At 53.3% G+C, this 13097-nt stretch overlaps 3 protein-coding genes across 3 annotated transcripts; 2 read left to right on the top strand and 1 right to left on the bottom strand.

Annotated features, from left to right (window-relative positions):
* Window positions 1–2415: 2415 nt before the first annotated feature.
* J4E93_002088 (uncharacterized protein) lies at window positions 2416–4131 on the bottom strand (the record flags this gene model as incomplete). Its single annotated transcript, XM_049340036.1, has 2 exons — window positions 2416–2866; window positions 2927–4131. The coding sequence occupies 2 exons, from the start codon at window positions 4129–4131 to the stop codon at window positions 2416–2418; spliced, it is 1656 nt and encodes a 551-aa protein (XP_049202358.1).
* Window positions 4132–7737: 3606 nt separating this feature from the next.
* J4E93_002087 (uncharacterized protein) lies at window positions 7738–9392 on the top strand (the record flags this gene model as incomplete). The annotated part of the gene is made up of 4 exons (XM_049340035.1): window positions 7738–7822; window positions 7873–8195; window positions 8247–8893; window positions 8942–9392. The coding sequence occupies 4 exons, from the start codon at window positions 7738–7740 to the stop codon at window positions 9390–9392; spliced, it is 1506 nt and encodes a 501-aa protein (XP_049202357.1).
* A 333-nt stretch (window positions 9393–9725) lies between these two features.
* On the top strand, window positions 9726–10693 carry J4E93_002086 (uncharacterized protein; the record flags this gene model as incomplete). The annotated part of the gene is made up of 2 exons (XM_049340034.1): window positions 9726–10172; window positions 10229–10693. 2 exons carry the CDS (start codon window positions 9726–9728, stop codon window positions 10691–10693), a joined length of 912 nt encoding a protein of 303 aa, XP_049202356.1.
* Between the last annotated feature and the right edge of the window lie 2404 nt (window positions 10694–13097).

Raw genomic sequence — 13097 nt, 5'->3', positions numbered from 1 at the left:
ATCAAACCTGCGATAATTTATCGGTGTGCCTCTCGTATTCAGCTTTTCCTATAAGTACGATTATCGCGACGTCGAGTAATCATTCCGTCGTCTTGTCGTCTGCTGCTAGCGGTGGTGGAGTGGAATTTGGGTTTGTTCCCCGCAATTAGTCGCGGCCTATCCTCTCCATTGCTACACGAGTGAAAGGCATCGTATGTCCTGAGATGTGGGTCCTTCCACAACGTACTTGAAAGTCACCCATTACTCCAAATCAGAGACAACGGATATGGTATGCGGTGCGCATGTTTCTTTACAGAGCCCATGACATTCCGACGTACGAAACTCAGCCAACGCTGAAGACAAAATAACTAGACCAGCCTAACGGTACTAGGTAGAAACGCAAAACCTGTAACTGCTTCTTCGGAGAGGTGAAATTGGCCGATAACAATTCTCTCGAACGTCGGGATGTCGTCCCGTGTAGGATAGTCGTTGTCGGTAGCATTGTGTTCGACCGAAAGAAGACACAAGAACGTGTTGATATTTTCTGGCTCATCGTCCACAGCTAGTTTGAGATGTTCTACTTCCGTCGCTCGGACAAGCTTAATATCGATATCGAAAGACCAATTGAGGTAACATAACTCAGACTCGTGCCATTGTTTTGTAATATACTGCCTAGAACAACTAAAGAAGGCTTCTCATGCTTGAATCCCAGGTGAGCTGTTAGACGCCTACCAAATATTATTACGGGTCCAGCGTGAACTTCTCCAATCGAGTCCAGGCCCTTTGGTGTCACGGACACAGCTGCAACATGCGCCTGTCTTACATGTTTTCCTCGATGCCTGTATCAGACAACAAGCCCATCACTTCTGCGCGAAGCCCAAGACCAGCTAGACGGTTGATAAAAGGGTACTTTTGATGGATCTAGTCTTGTGTAATACCATAGTAGATACTCCACTAGAGTATCCTCCCACAACCTAGCATAGTAGGAGCAGTTCCGTACGATTTGCATGGCCTGAGCGATCCCTTGGAGTGCAGGCAAAGTATCGGTCTGGAAAGTGAGGTTGAGCGTCTTGTAATAGCACACGAGGTTGCGCCAGTCCTTTGCCATTGTCTTAATATTCTCGCCTGGGACGGGGGCGTCCGATGCGTTCATCGAAAGAAATCCAGATTCACATCTCCTCTTGATGCCATACCGCATGGCAGGATTGATCGCTTCGCATTCACAGGTTTCTTTACCTGTGCATTCCCAAGAAGTTCTTCATGAACAAAATGTACGACTCATGGTGGTAGTAGACGCTCCTGCAAAGCCCAGGCTCGAGTCAATAGCGACAGCTACGAGAGGCCAAATACACTATGCAGCAGTGACCTACTGCTGCGAGTTGTGTGCAATGCTCCACGTCTGTCGCGTACTGTATGAACATTGATACTCCCGTGGGCTTCTGCTGTCGTGTGTAAGCCTCCGTTGCAGTTAGCGGACTTAGTCGCAGCCAGCGTAATGAGCTCGAATAGATTTATCAATCTGGAGAGTTTTAGTCGAAGGGATCCGGGTCCTGTCAGGCTGGATGGTAGATGTTTAATTATCACATTGTACAAGACGGCAGGGTTAGTCGCCCCTAACGTCTCAGCGGCACAGTTCTCAACCTGTCAGATCGCACGTGACATCTGGCTCTGTTGTTCCAAGACTGCTCTCTATGCCAATCACTCTAAGGTGTCTTGATACGGGAAATACGATGTCAGAGTCAGAAGGGGTTCTTCGCCGTTAGCATCAACCCCCTTCAATTCGATCATGCACACTACCAAGGTCTGATGGCTGGGCAAATCACTGACCAAGGCCTATTGCTTCATATCAATTCCGCTGCGCCGCCTTGGCTGTTGAATGCGGAATGGGGTTATGCGGGCGGTTATCAACGCAGGGTAGCACGATACGTTATCGGAGGGCCCACAACCAAGCCTCTTCCGACATGGGCGCACGACAACTTCTTGGATGCGGCAGCTTGACACGGGCCGTGTCTTGTTCGTCGATCATCCTAATAGCGCAAGGACGTGTGTCGTTAGATCACTGGTTGAATCGAGACTTTCCAAGGGTTCGCACGGTGAGTGTACCAGAATATCGTTATCTTCATCGCGCGAGCTATGAGTACATTGCAGGCTCTTGGTGCAAGCGAACATATTGTCTTCCGAGTCGTCTATAATCGAGAAAGGAAATGTGCCTGCTGAAGCTCCGGAATACGTCTCGTGCATGATGACTGCATAAGACGCAGCAACAGACGTGAGGTGAACAGGGAAGAAACGCAATCGGAATGGTATATCCAACCATAATATACAACGCCAGTGGGTATCCTGTAAATAAAGCGAGGCTTTTACTCGTGAACGCCTCTACCGAGTGCAGATAAGAAACTTTGTACATAAGGAAAAGTGAGACCGGGCATTGTTCTCTTACGGGTTATGAGCTACTTCCTTTCCCTTGGAGGAGCGAGGGTGCAGGAAGTTAAGCCCACCCTTGGCGACACCAGCGACATTGAAATGCAGAGGCTCCTTGGGTCCCTTCTCCCTGACCGGCATCTTACGCTTGGAGCGACCCGAGACGTACATGGGCTGCTGCGCATGACCGTTGCCATTGACGTTGGGCATGCTCTGCTTCGATCGCAGCTTGGGCTTCTTGTCGCGATGCTCGTCATCTGTGGTCTCCGTGTCGAAGCTGCGGAGGCTACTGCGCTCGGAGGAGAACCGGGGATGACTGGAATGACTTGACGACTGGGTTGGCGCTCGCTGCAAAGGGCTCAGAGGGCTCAGCCTAGATGAACGGACCGATGATGCTGTCTGAGCGCGCTCGATCGGACTCAGCATGGCAGCGGAGTTGGCAAGGACGTCCAGCCCCGAAGGCGCCCTAGTCGCCATCGAGTGAGTTCGAGATGAATAAGTAGGAGGAGGATCCTGGTAGTCGTACATAATCTCAGAGTCCAAGCTCTTGTATTTGGCAGTGCCGTCCAGCTCCTCGTCGTGTTCCCAACAGGTCTCGTCGATGCCGGTCACGGGAGGCAAGAATCGGATTTCGTTCCAGGTGACGTCTTCATATTGCAGGGTGATGTACAGGAGATCTCCCTGCATCTTGTCGTGCGCGATGCAGTGATCCTCCAGGAAAGGATAATCCCAAACACCACGATGAACGAGATCAGGTGGTAAGAGCGTCAGCGCCATGCGGCCATAGGGTTCGTCGGCGGGTCGATGGCCGGTCATTGGCATCCATGGTCTGCCACGGAACACGCCCTTGAAGGCAGTCTCGATGCCATTCGCGAAACAGGAGCTATCCGGACTGGGGAACTCGAGGGTTTGTAGTAGCTTGCGCGAAGCACACCGTCGGTAGCCATTGCTGTCCGGATCGTATGCGAACCTCTGCGATTTACGTGGGATGAAGACGACACGAACGCTCCACGAAAGCGGGTACTTCTTATCAGTTCGGATCGGAAGTTGGCCAATGGTGTGATTTGACTGCGTCAATAGTGGCATTGGCGGGGCAGGCGAGGCCTTGGGTGTTGACAGACGTGTTTTTGGCGTCGAGGCAGCAGGCGTGACGTCTCGCGACATGCCACTGAATTGCTCCACCCGGTCGACTCTGTTCTCCAAATCCATGCTGAACTCGTCTACCATGGTGAGCCGCTCGCCCTGCACCTTGATCTGATCGCTGAGCTCCGTTGTCCTATCCACCACAGCCTCGACTCTGTCGTCAATAGACAGCTTGAGAAGTTGCATGTTCTCGTACATGCGTGCCTGTACTGCATGGTTGGTCCGCACCAGCTCTTCTCGAGCAAGCCGCTCCCTGAACAGCTCCTGCTTCAAATCTTGCTCCAGCGTCTCGAAGCGCTTGACCTCCTGCCTCAGCCGCTTCATCTGCTCTACTGCTTGTATGTATGCCTCGGTTGACACAGTCGAGATGGGCTGGGCCTCATGGTTCCACGCCTGGTGTCCGCAGCCACAGCGGGAGCGTATGATGGAATCGGGGTAGAAGCTACGGCAGGGGCAGCGCTGGCGGGCGCCCCGCCCCTCAGACGGTGGAAGGATGAAGCCGCATTCTCCGCGGGGGAGCTGAGCGTCGTCGGCAGGCGCGGGGTTTCCAGTCAGATGGACGGGGGCCTGGATGTTGCTATGGAACATCAGGAGTCGACCGGAGGTGGTGGTCGTAGCGTGGTTGCTGTATGGGTAATGGGCGGCTCATGGAAGGCCGGCAGAGAGGGTCTCTGGGTGTGCGGAAGGAGCGACTGTGTCTACGGGATCGCACGCAGTGGAGACGAAGCCAAGAGCCTGAGGCACGGCGGTTAGCTGGGGCGAGGCTCATGATATACAGGCACAGGCATGTCGCTCGGATGTGTATGGGGCTGGCGCACAAGATAAGCAATCATGGACTACGTACATTCAGAGCCGGACAGGCGGTGCACGCGGGAGCATCCGAGTGGAAGGTGGCACAATCAAAAGGACGGGCAGACCTGTGCACCCGTGGGTGAGAGGGAGGGCTGAGCAGCGGTAGAGAGCGTAGGAGCGCAGTGGGCGCTGGTCAGGTTTTGGGGCGCTGGGATGTGCAGGTACTCTTTGTTTTTGGCATTGGAACTAGCTCCCGCGCCGGGGATGGCCAGCCCTGTGCTGGGCGGGGACAGTGCTGGGCTGGTTGTGGGTGCGGTTGGAAGCTGGAGTTTGGGGTGTGTGGTGGCCGCCGAGCCAGGAGTAAGAGATAAGACTCACGCCCTCCGCCAGAAAACGCGCCAATGACACGGCGGGCGTGGGAGCCCCGAGACCGCCTGGAGTCGCCGCAGGCCCCGTGTGCCCTCTCATTGCGTGCCTGCGCTGCTGCAGCCGCAATGCCCTGCAGCACACCGGGTGGCTTCTCGACACGGCGCCCCTGTGCGACGCTTTATCGCGACGTCTCCACCGCCCACAAGACGTGCCATGCCCTGCCTCTGGACGGTGAGCCAAACCCCACACGAGCCGAGCCTTACGGCCTGAGGCCATTTGTAACACTTCTTCGTCATCGCAGACGCGGAGCAGCGCCCCGATTCCGCAGTGAGGATGCTGGTTCTGGTCGGCGCTGGTCCACGTGCAGCGTCGTCAAAGGTTTGGACGGCCACGGTCGTCACCCGTACCAGACGCTTCATAGGCGCCCGTGAGCGATGGAAGGATTCATCGTCGGTCCCTTATCGCGACTTCCTGATACACCCCACGCAGCCTGGGGTTCGCTTATCTGATTGGCTTCCCGCTGCATCAACGCAGAACAACTTTGGAACCGCCTTCTTTTTGCCAGCGCGCTGAGGACAGAGATAGTGGCCCGATTGTGGCAAAATCACTCAGTGCCACACAGCCCAAGAAGCCTGTACGTCCGTCGTCTTCGCTGCTGCTTCTACACCGCCGACGGCCATGTGTTGCTCAGTGCTGCAGCGAAACGATCGCCATTTCACATGCATGCCCGTCACCTACCCGGCACTCAGGCTTCACGGCATGCATCAATTTCGCACCCGACCCAATGCCGGTCGCTCCTTCTGCACGGGGTCTTCGAAGTGGCATGGCGCGCCTGCTCCATTGGTACTCGAGCACCAGCCTCATTCGCATTTTCTCAGAGTCCATCGATGCATGCAGGCAGCGGCGTAGTAATGAAGGAGCCCGTTTTGTCGAGTCAGGGGTCTGACAGCGTTGTGTCGATATCTTCTCAACCCAACTCTGAGGTCGACGCTGACCAAAACACGCCACATACGCCGGCCACCCCTTGTTCGTGAGACAGACCTTTCCAGCGCCCAACGTAGGCGGCACAGTCAATCGTCTCAAACAGCGCAGTGCCTGGAGAGTTGGTGAGTTCTGCGGCCTGCAACCAGGATAGTCGTCCTGAACGCGTTCCCGTCTAACGCGCTGTCACATGAGACGGTGTGTTAATCGGTCCAACGCTCCTCCAAGTAGCGCGCTGCAGGACCGCGCACCAGCTCAACCACCGAATCCCACGTCACGTAAAGACGTTACACACGCAGGGCCTCGGCGAAACGTGGACGATGTTTGCCACAATGACTGATTCGTCCCACACAACGCGGCATGTTCATCAAATTCCATGACTTCGCTTCCATCGCGGTGGAACCGATGGGGTAAATGGATACCAGTCCCTTCCAAACACTGCACACTTTGACTGCACGTTTGCTCCTTCGAGAACTCCTGCTACCGGATACTTGGTAAGTATGACATCCGTACGACCACGGAAATATATCTTCTCACGTCGCGAAACGTCGGTATCCCACGTTCTTTTAGCGACATGCCATACCACTCTCCTTCTTCGGCACCGTCACGGCGCGTTCGCTTGATGACATTGCATCGCTCAATCGCGTCTTACTTACGCCCTCAACTCCCCGTCCAACCAGATATCCATCACTTCCACCCAAAAAGGCTAGCCCCACGGGAGTAGCCGTGGGGCAGCCAGCAATGTGTATCGCGTCCTTCCTGAAACGGCTGTGAAAGTCTTGCGTACACTTCACTTGCTTTTCTGTGATCTGCCACGCGTGCAATCGCTGCAGGTCATCGCTACAGCGCCTTTTTCTTTTGGAGGATTCCCACGTGCTGAAAATAAGGTAGGAACGGTCGTTGCATTGTGCTACCGGCTATGATCGGGCCTGTGCCTCCGTGTCTGCTTTCGCGACGATGCGACATGCACCCTCGAGCACGCGCGGCCCAGGAGATAGGAGTGCTCACTCGTATATTCCCGACGCGACAATGTGGTCAGAACGGCAGCTGCAGTCAGCGGGGAGCGGTCCTTCTCATTTCCATGACTGCCATTGCGGTTGCGCAACGTACGGGTAGGGGTGCAGAGTCATCTTTGCACCTTCGTCTCAATAACTGTCCAGCAAGGTTTTGGCTTGCTGACGATGTCTCATTGCCCTCGGAATTTGCCATGGACAAGGCAGTCCTGGGCAGGTTGGGCAGATGACGTCGGCGCTCGGAAAGCCGAGACATCCGAGCTCGGGAGCATCAAGCCATACCTCCTCCAGCAGCGAGCCTAGAGTCGGGGATTACTCACTTTGTTGCGTTCTCCACTACTCTCAGAATTACCAAATGCCGGAAGAGAATTGGATTGCTCATGGCGGCGTCCCCGCGTGCGACTTATGCCATTCCCGAAAGGTGAGTCGCCGACCCAATCGGGCCACTACCTGCATCGCGACTGCAGCGTTGACAGCTCGCAGGTGAAATGTGATCGCAAAGAGCCATGTGCAAACTGTGTGGCAGCCAAGACGGAGTGCTTGCGCAACAGACACAAGCGCGTCCCTAAGCCTAAAGTTCGGACGTAAGCAACTGCCCATCTCTCGTGCTTGTGACAGATGCAGAACAGGAGTTCTTTTTCTCGATTAGCACCTTTCGTTCCAGCTCTGATAATCATGCAGGGATGAAAAAATAAAAGCTCTCGTGGAGCGGCTTTCGAGCCTAGAGCACTCGGTCCAGAGTGTTCACCGGAGCCCAAGCCTCGCGCAGGAGCAGGAGTCTACGAACAGTTTCGCTGTTCCGACCATTGAAGCATCGTCAGATCGGCCGGCAAAGAGGCAGAGAACGACAAGCTCGCTAGACGTGCCGGCCCCGGTGGCAGCTTCGGATGTTGATAACAGTCCCCAGACAGCACATGAAGCTCGTGTACACATCAGCAAGGAGCTCTCTACCAATGGACTGCTGTCCAGCCATCAGCGTTCGGTCCTCGAGACCGCAATGTCGTTCGTTGACCAGCTATCAAACACCCCAACGCCGACCATGACCGATCGAAGTACCTTTGACGAGTCGATGCATGTCTCTACTGATATATCCAAGCGCGAGATCTTCAACATTATCCTTGGCAGTAAGTCGATATGCTCGGGACTCTTGACACGGGACTGATGAAACTGCTAGCTGAATCCAAAGAACGAGGCAACGCTGCCATTCGCTACCATACTGTCGATCATGTACCGCCAAAGGCGTTTGAGAAGATCGCGCTCGCTTTGATGGAAGGCAACGTGGATGAGAAGACTCTTAACCTGTACAAGGTCATTGTCCACTTTCAAGGCGCCGTTGTACTATACGCAAGTCAGCTGCAAGGCCCCAAAAGCGCAGCTGTCCAACGGCATATCCAGCAAATGGAGTTCAACCATCTAACAGCAGCGCTTACTGCTCTGGACCGCATTAGTTTTCTAACCGCGCCGTCCCTACTACTTGCTCAGGCCTTGATCACTGGAGTACGTCTATAGTAACTGTGTTACTCCGAAATGATTCACTAACAGATGCAGGCTATCATGATGCAAATTATAGGCAACCCAGTGAGTTGTTGGGAGCTCACAGCACATGCATCGCGCACTATCGTAGCTCTGGGATATCACCATATTGATAAGCCAATGCCTGAAAATGATTCCGAAAGCGAGATCTATGCACTTGTCGGCCAATGCGCGTTCCTTGACAGTATCATGAGCCTTTTGCTCCTGCGACCAAGATCTCTTCCTCAACTTCCGGTCAAAGCCTCGTATTTGCTACGAGCCGATCCAGCCAGTCCTATGAGCATTCTAGAAATGCTTCCTGTACTCGACAAGATCCTGGATCTGACATTGGATACGAAGCCATCGCCTACTATACTCAACGATGAGGTTGCGCAACTACGGACAAAGATGAAGGACATCTACGAGCTCATGGAGAAGGAACGGCAGATGCATCTCTTGGACAGCAGAACGGATGCTCTCATACACTGGAAAAGCATGGAGTTCAGATACTTTTCTACCCTTACGTCAGTCCACCGCCTGAGTCCTACCGTTACAACGAATCCCTTAGAACGAGAAGAGTGCCTCCAAAGCGCCCGGAAAGCACTCGAGTGCGCAAAAGACATAGAAGAACTCGGAAGATCTTTGGATCACTTTATCGAGGGCTATGATCCTTACCTCGCCTGGTAAGTGCAACTGTATTCGATGTCTACACAGTTACTGAAAACTACCAGGAGCATGCTTTCTTACCCACTCTGTCCCTTCTTCGTCGTCTTTTGCAACGTCGTCGGCACGTCCAGCGCGCAAGATTTCCAGCTCCTCCAAGATGTCACCGATGGTCTTTCCACACTCGTTACAGAAAACAAGTATGTACATCGACTACACCGGCTGTGTGCCACGCTGCTGGGTCTCTGCAGGCCTCTGGTGCAAGGCTCTGGTGCCCACGGACAGACACCTCACCCGAGTGGAGACTCGACCGCACCGATGGCGACCTATCCCATGTCTGCAGCTTTCGGGAACGGTCCTGGCATCTTGAACAATAGCGGGAATGACAACACTGCTGGTATCATGCCATCTTCGTGGAACGACGACATGATGTGGCAGCTGTTTCAGTCGCAACCTTCTCTGGATTGGTTCAACGCTGATATTTTGGATCCTTCTTGGGGCCTTGGACAAACACAGTAATTGCGAATCCGAGGTACCTATTATGTCATCAACTACACCCACACGATGACTGTTTCTATATGGTTCGGCATCTTGTTTCCGTATCGGCAGGATATGCGACGTGCGCTTTCTACTAGCTACTATGGTCCGCGCCGCGATCGTGCGTCGGCATCGGCATCCCGCTTCGGAAGGTACTTATCGCGTGCCGCATATTGTGGGTACGGCACAAGACGCGCACAGATTCCCCGCAGTCGCGTCATGTTATAGATACCAAAACTACTTTACAATGAGTACTATACTCCCCAAGCAACTACTTGTACTTGGACCATACTCCTTATCTCGGTTACCAGAACAATGACTGACCAACCAGACTACGATGCGATAACTTGGCCCGTCCAACTCACGAGCAAAGTCCATCGTAAAAATAACCCTCTCCTGGATCCTAGCAACCCTGCCCTTTCAGCTGCAGGCAAGACAGTTCTAGTCACTGGTGCCACGGGTGGCATTGGTCGAGCGATTGCTGAAGCATGGGTAACTGCCGGTGCTAAGGCCATCGTCATAACCGGAAGGAATGAAACAAAACTACGAGAGGTTGTTGAGAAGTTGGATGCCATAGGCCAAGGTGAGACGATCGTACATTCCTCTGGGTCCATCGATATCGCAAAGGAAGAAGATGTTGCGACGTTGTGGAAGAGGGCAGGAGAAGCCGTTGGCCGAATCGATGTCCTCGTCAATAACGCCGGTTCCTTGACGCAAGCTATGATTGGCAAGTGTGAGCCAGGAAAATGGTGGCAGGATTTTGTAAGGCCTCTCTCTCTCTTTTGCATGCCTCTCCATGGTTACTAACACCTACCCAGGAAGTAAACGTCAAAGCCGTACATCTGAACGTGCACCACTTCCTTGCCCAAGCGCCGGACGGCAAGGGCACCGTAATATCGGTCTCCACGGGAACGTTAGGCGACATGTACCCCGACTTCTCCTCCTACATCCCCAGTAAACTCGCGCAAACCAAGTTCATGGAGTTCCTTCATCATGAACAGCCTGACATCCGCACATTCAGCCTCTTTCCCGGCCTCGTCGCAACAGATATGCCGCCGAAGCAATATCTGGACTTTGCCCTTGATAACCCCATGCTCACGGGAGGCTTGACACTTTTCCTATCTACAGAAAGAGCAGAGTGGTTGCGAGGCAGCATGGTGAGTGTGAACTGGGATTACGAGGAGATGGAGATGCACAAGGAAGAGATTTTGGAAAAGAGGTTGACGAAGTTGGCTTTCTGTGATGCGAAGTTTGGGAAAGGAGGTCATCCTTGGGCGACGTGATTGAGATTTATTAATTCCTGATTCCAGGAATCCCAGCTCGCGTTACCAAATAATATACGCGTTGGAAACTATGGCTGTGCGACTTCTTGTATTTCCGTTACAGGCCCACTCGGTAACGGTCTCTGGTACAACAGATAAATTTTGTCGACCGCAATCCACCTAAACGCCGTCATATAAGCCACATAGTTAGTCCGACAATGTGGTCTCAACCATTGACGTATGTACTTTCCGAACATGGTCATTCAATTTGTCCTCTCTCGGAAATGGCCGGATACCACGCTCACAACCACGTACTTCACACCAGAACATGTTGCCCGCATCTGGTGGTGCGTGAGCTCCATTGTAGTGTCGTAGCAACTCTTGCCGGCGACCGAAGGTGCGTCCATAGCACTGAGGTTCGCTACAAACAAGCATGAGCCTCCCGGCAGCGGGCGAGTATCTGATGGTATCGTTCGTGTCGATCCTTGGTGGGTTCGAGTGACAAATCACGAGAGGCCGCTCGTGTGGAAGAGGAGTGGATGGTGATGAGAACGCAGTCCTCGGAGTAGCTGGATCGGGAGTCAACGGGGTATTGTTGAGAGCTCGTCCTCGGAAGTCAGACACTTCAGACACTTCCATTCCCTGGAGCATATTGTTCCCGTCGTCGAAACAACGGAACGGTAGATCAATGTTGCTGACGTGAAGTCAGTCAGGATAATGGAGGCTATAGGTCCTCAGCACATACGTGTAAGTGTGCTGGACGCGCTGATAATGTGCGTCCATCGGTTGGTAGACCCCATCACTACTCTGATAAGCGCGGAATGAACTTGGACTTGTGGTATAAGCGTATGCTGATCCGGATTGAGCTAAACCAGCCCTGTCATCATGGCCGATACCAAGCGAGGGCGTGTCCGTGGCACTCTCTGGCCTGGCAAAGGTCGACTGGGCTTGGCTGAAGATGTCACGGTTTGCTACAGGAGGAGCAATGGAAGGCGCTAAATGATTAGTGCATTTGACTTGTGAGAAGCGAACAACATGCTCACAAGATAACGTGGTGTATGGTGCGTCAGGCGAAAAGTTGGGGCAGTACGGGCATAAGGGACCACATGCGCCAGCAACATAATGCAACCAGCTGAGGTAGTTGTAACTACTGTCGTAGCTCATCATAGAAAGTTGAATGGATGTATGTGTTCAAGATATCCAGGTTGAGTAGGGAAAGAAAGCTGGCGTGAGTGAAACATCGAATCTGATATCGCAACAGGGTGGCTCTCTTTATGCACCAGCTTTCTCAGCTGCAGAATACCGCTGGTGTGAGCAAAAGCCGATACATGGTCATTTTACATAGCCCATTGTGCCCTCCGTGGCGTAGTGTCGTGGCAGACTTGCGAGCAGTTTCTGGGGTGCTTGGTGCGGGACCCGAGATGTCGGGTAGCTACCTGTGTACCTGGGTACCTACCTACACGATGCGCACACAACCATCCAGTTGCGTTCAATGAACTTCGGGCCCCATATCTCGTCTGCAGCCATGGGGGATATGCGATCACTGTCTCCCGTAATTTTTTTGGCGTCTTATTGATAACACATTGTCCTTACAGCAGAGCCGAGTCGGAAGACACTGAGGTACCTGGGTACTTTGGTACTCAGCACAAGTAGGCAACGACCGCCTACCAAACCGAGAGGGAGGTTTCTTACTATTAGGCGACGGGTTGATACCGAAGCTGACGTCCTTGACGCAGGTATAAGGTGGCGTGCATGAAACCCACTTTTGCACCAGTGCGACAAGCTCACTGGTGGCAACGACCGCCTACCAAACCGAGAGGGAGGTTTCTTACTATTAGGCGACGTGTTGATACCAAAATTGGCGCCCTTTGGGGCAGGGATGACGGTGGTGTGTATGTAGCACATCTTGGCACCAGGAGCTCACTGGTTGCGCCTGGCCCGCTGCCATGTCAAATGTCGTTCGGCTGTTGCATTATGCAGTAGCGTAGCCAGGTTCACAAAAGTTCAAGCTCGCTTCACTTCTCCTGACTCGGAGGTCAGCACCCGCACATTTACAAGAGCTGCGGCTCATAAGCCTTGGCACGAGGCGATTTCTTTCATTTGACCATACGCGTTCAATGACATGCTGAAGCCAAACGCTTAGCGTCGACATGCCGCTTTCGACGAAACCACGTAGCAAAGTTCCAGCCTCGCGCCTTACGATAAGAAGCCGATTTGCGAAAGATACATGGAAGTCACAGGCGCCCTCGTTGGGAAACGGTGACTCTGGGACGGCATACCAGAAATCGCTTCATCGTTCCCATACAAAAGGTTCAAATCCAGAATACAATACCAAAGGACCGTCAGTCTCTATCCTTTACCCTACCTGTGTTCAACCACTCAAGGTGCTCCAAAAACGTGTGATTGATCCTGTACAACCGCTGTC

This window comes from Alternaria ventricosa (genome assembly GCF_023758065.1).
Source record: "Alternaria ventricosa strain BMP 2768 chromosome Unknown scaffold_3, whole genome shotgun sequence".
NCBI classification, from domain to species: Eukaryota; Fungi; Ascomycota; class Dothideomycetes; order Pleosporales; family Pleosporaceae; genus Alternaria; species Alternaria ventricosa.
This window is presented reverse-complemented; position numbering and strand designations above follow the sequence as displayed.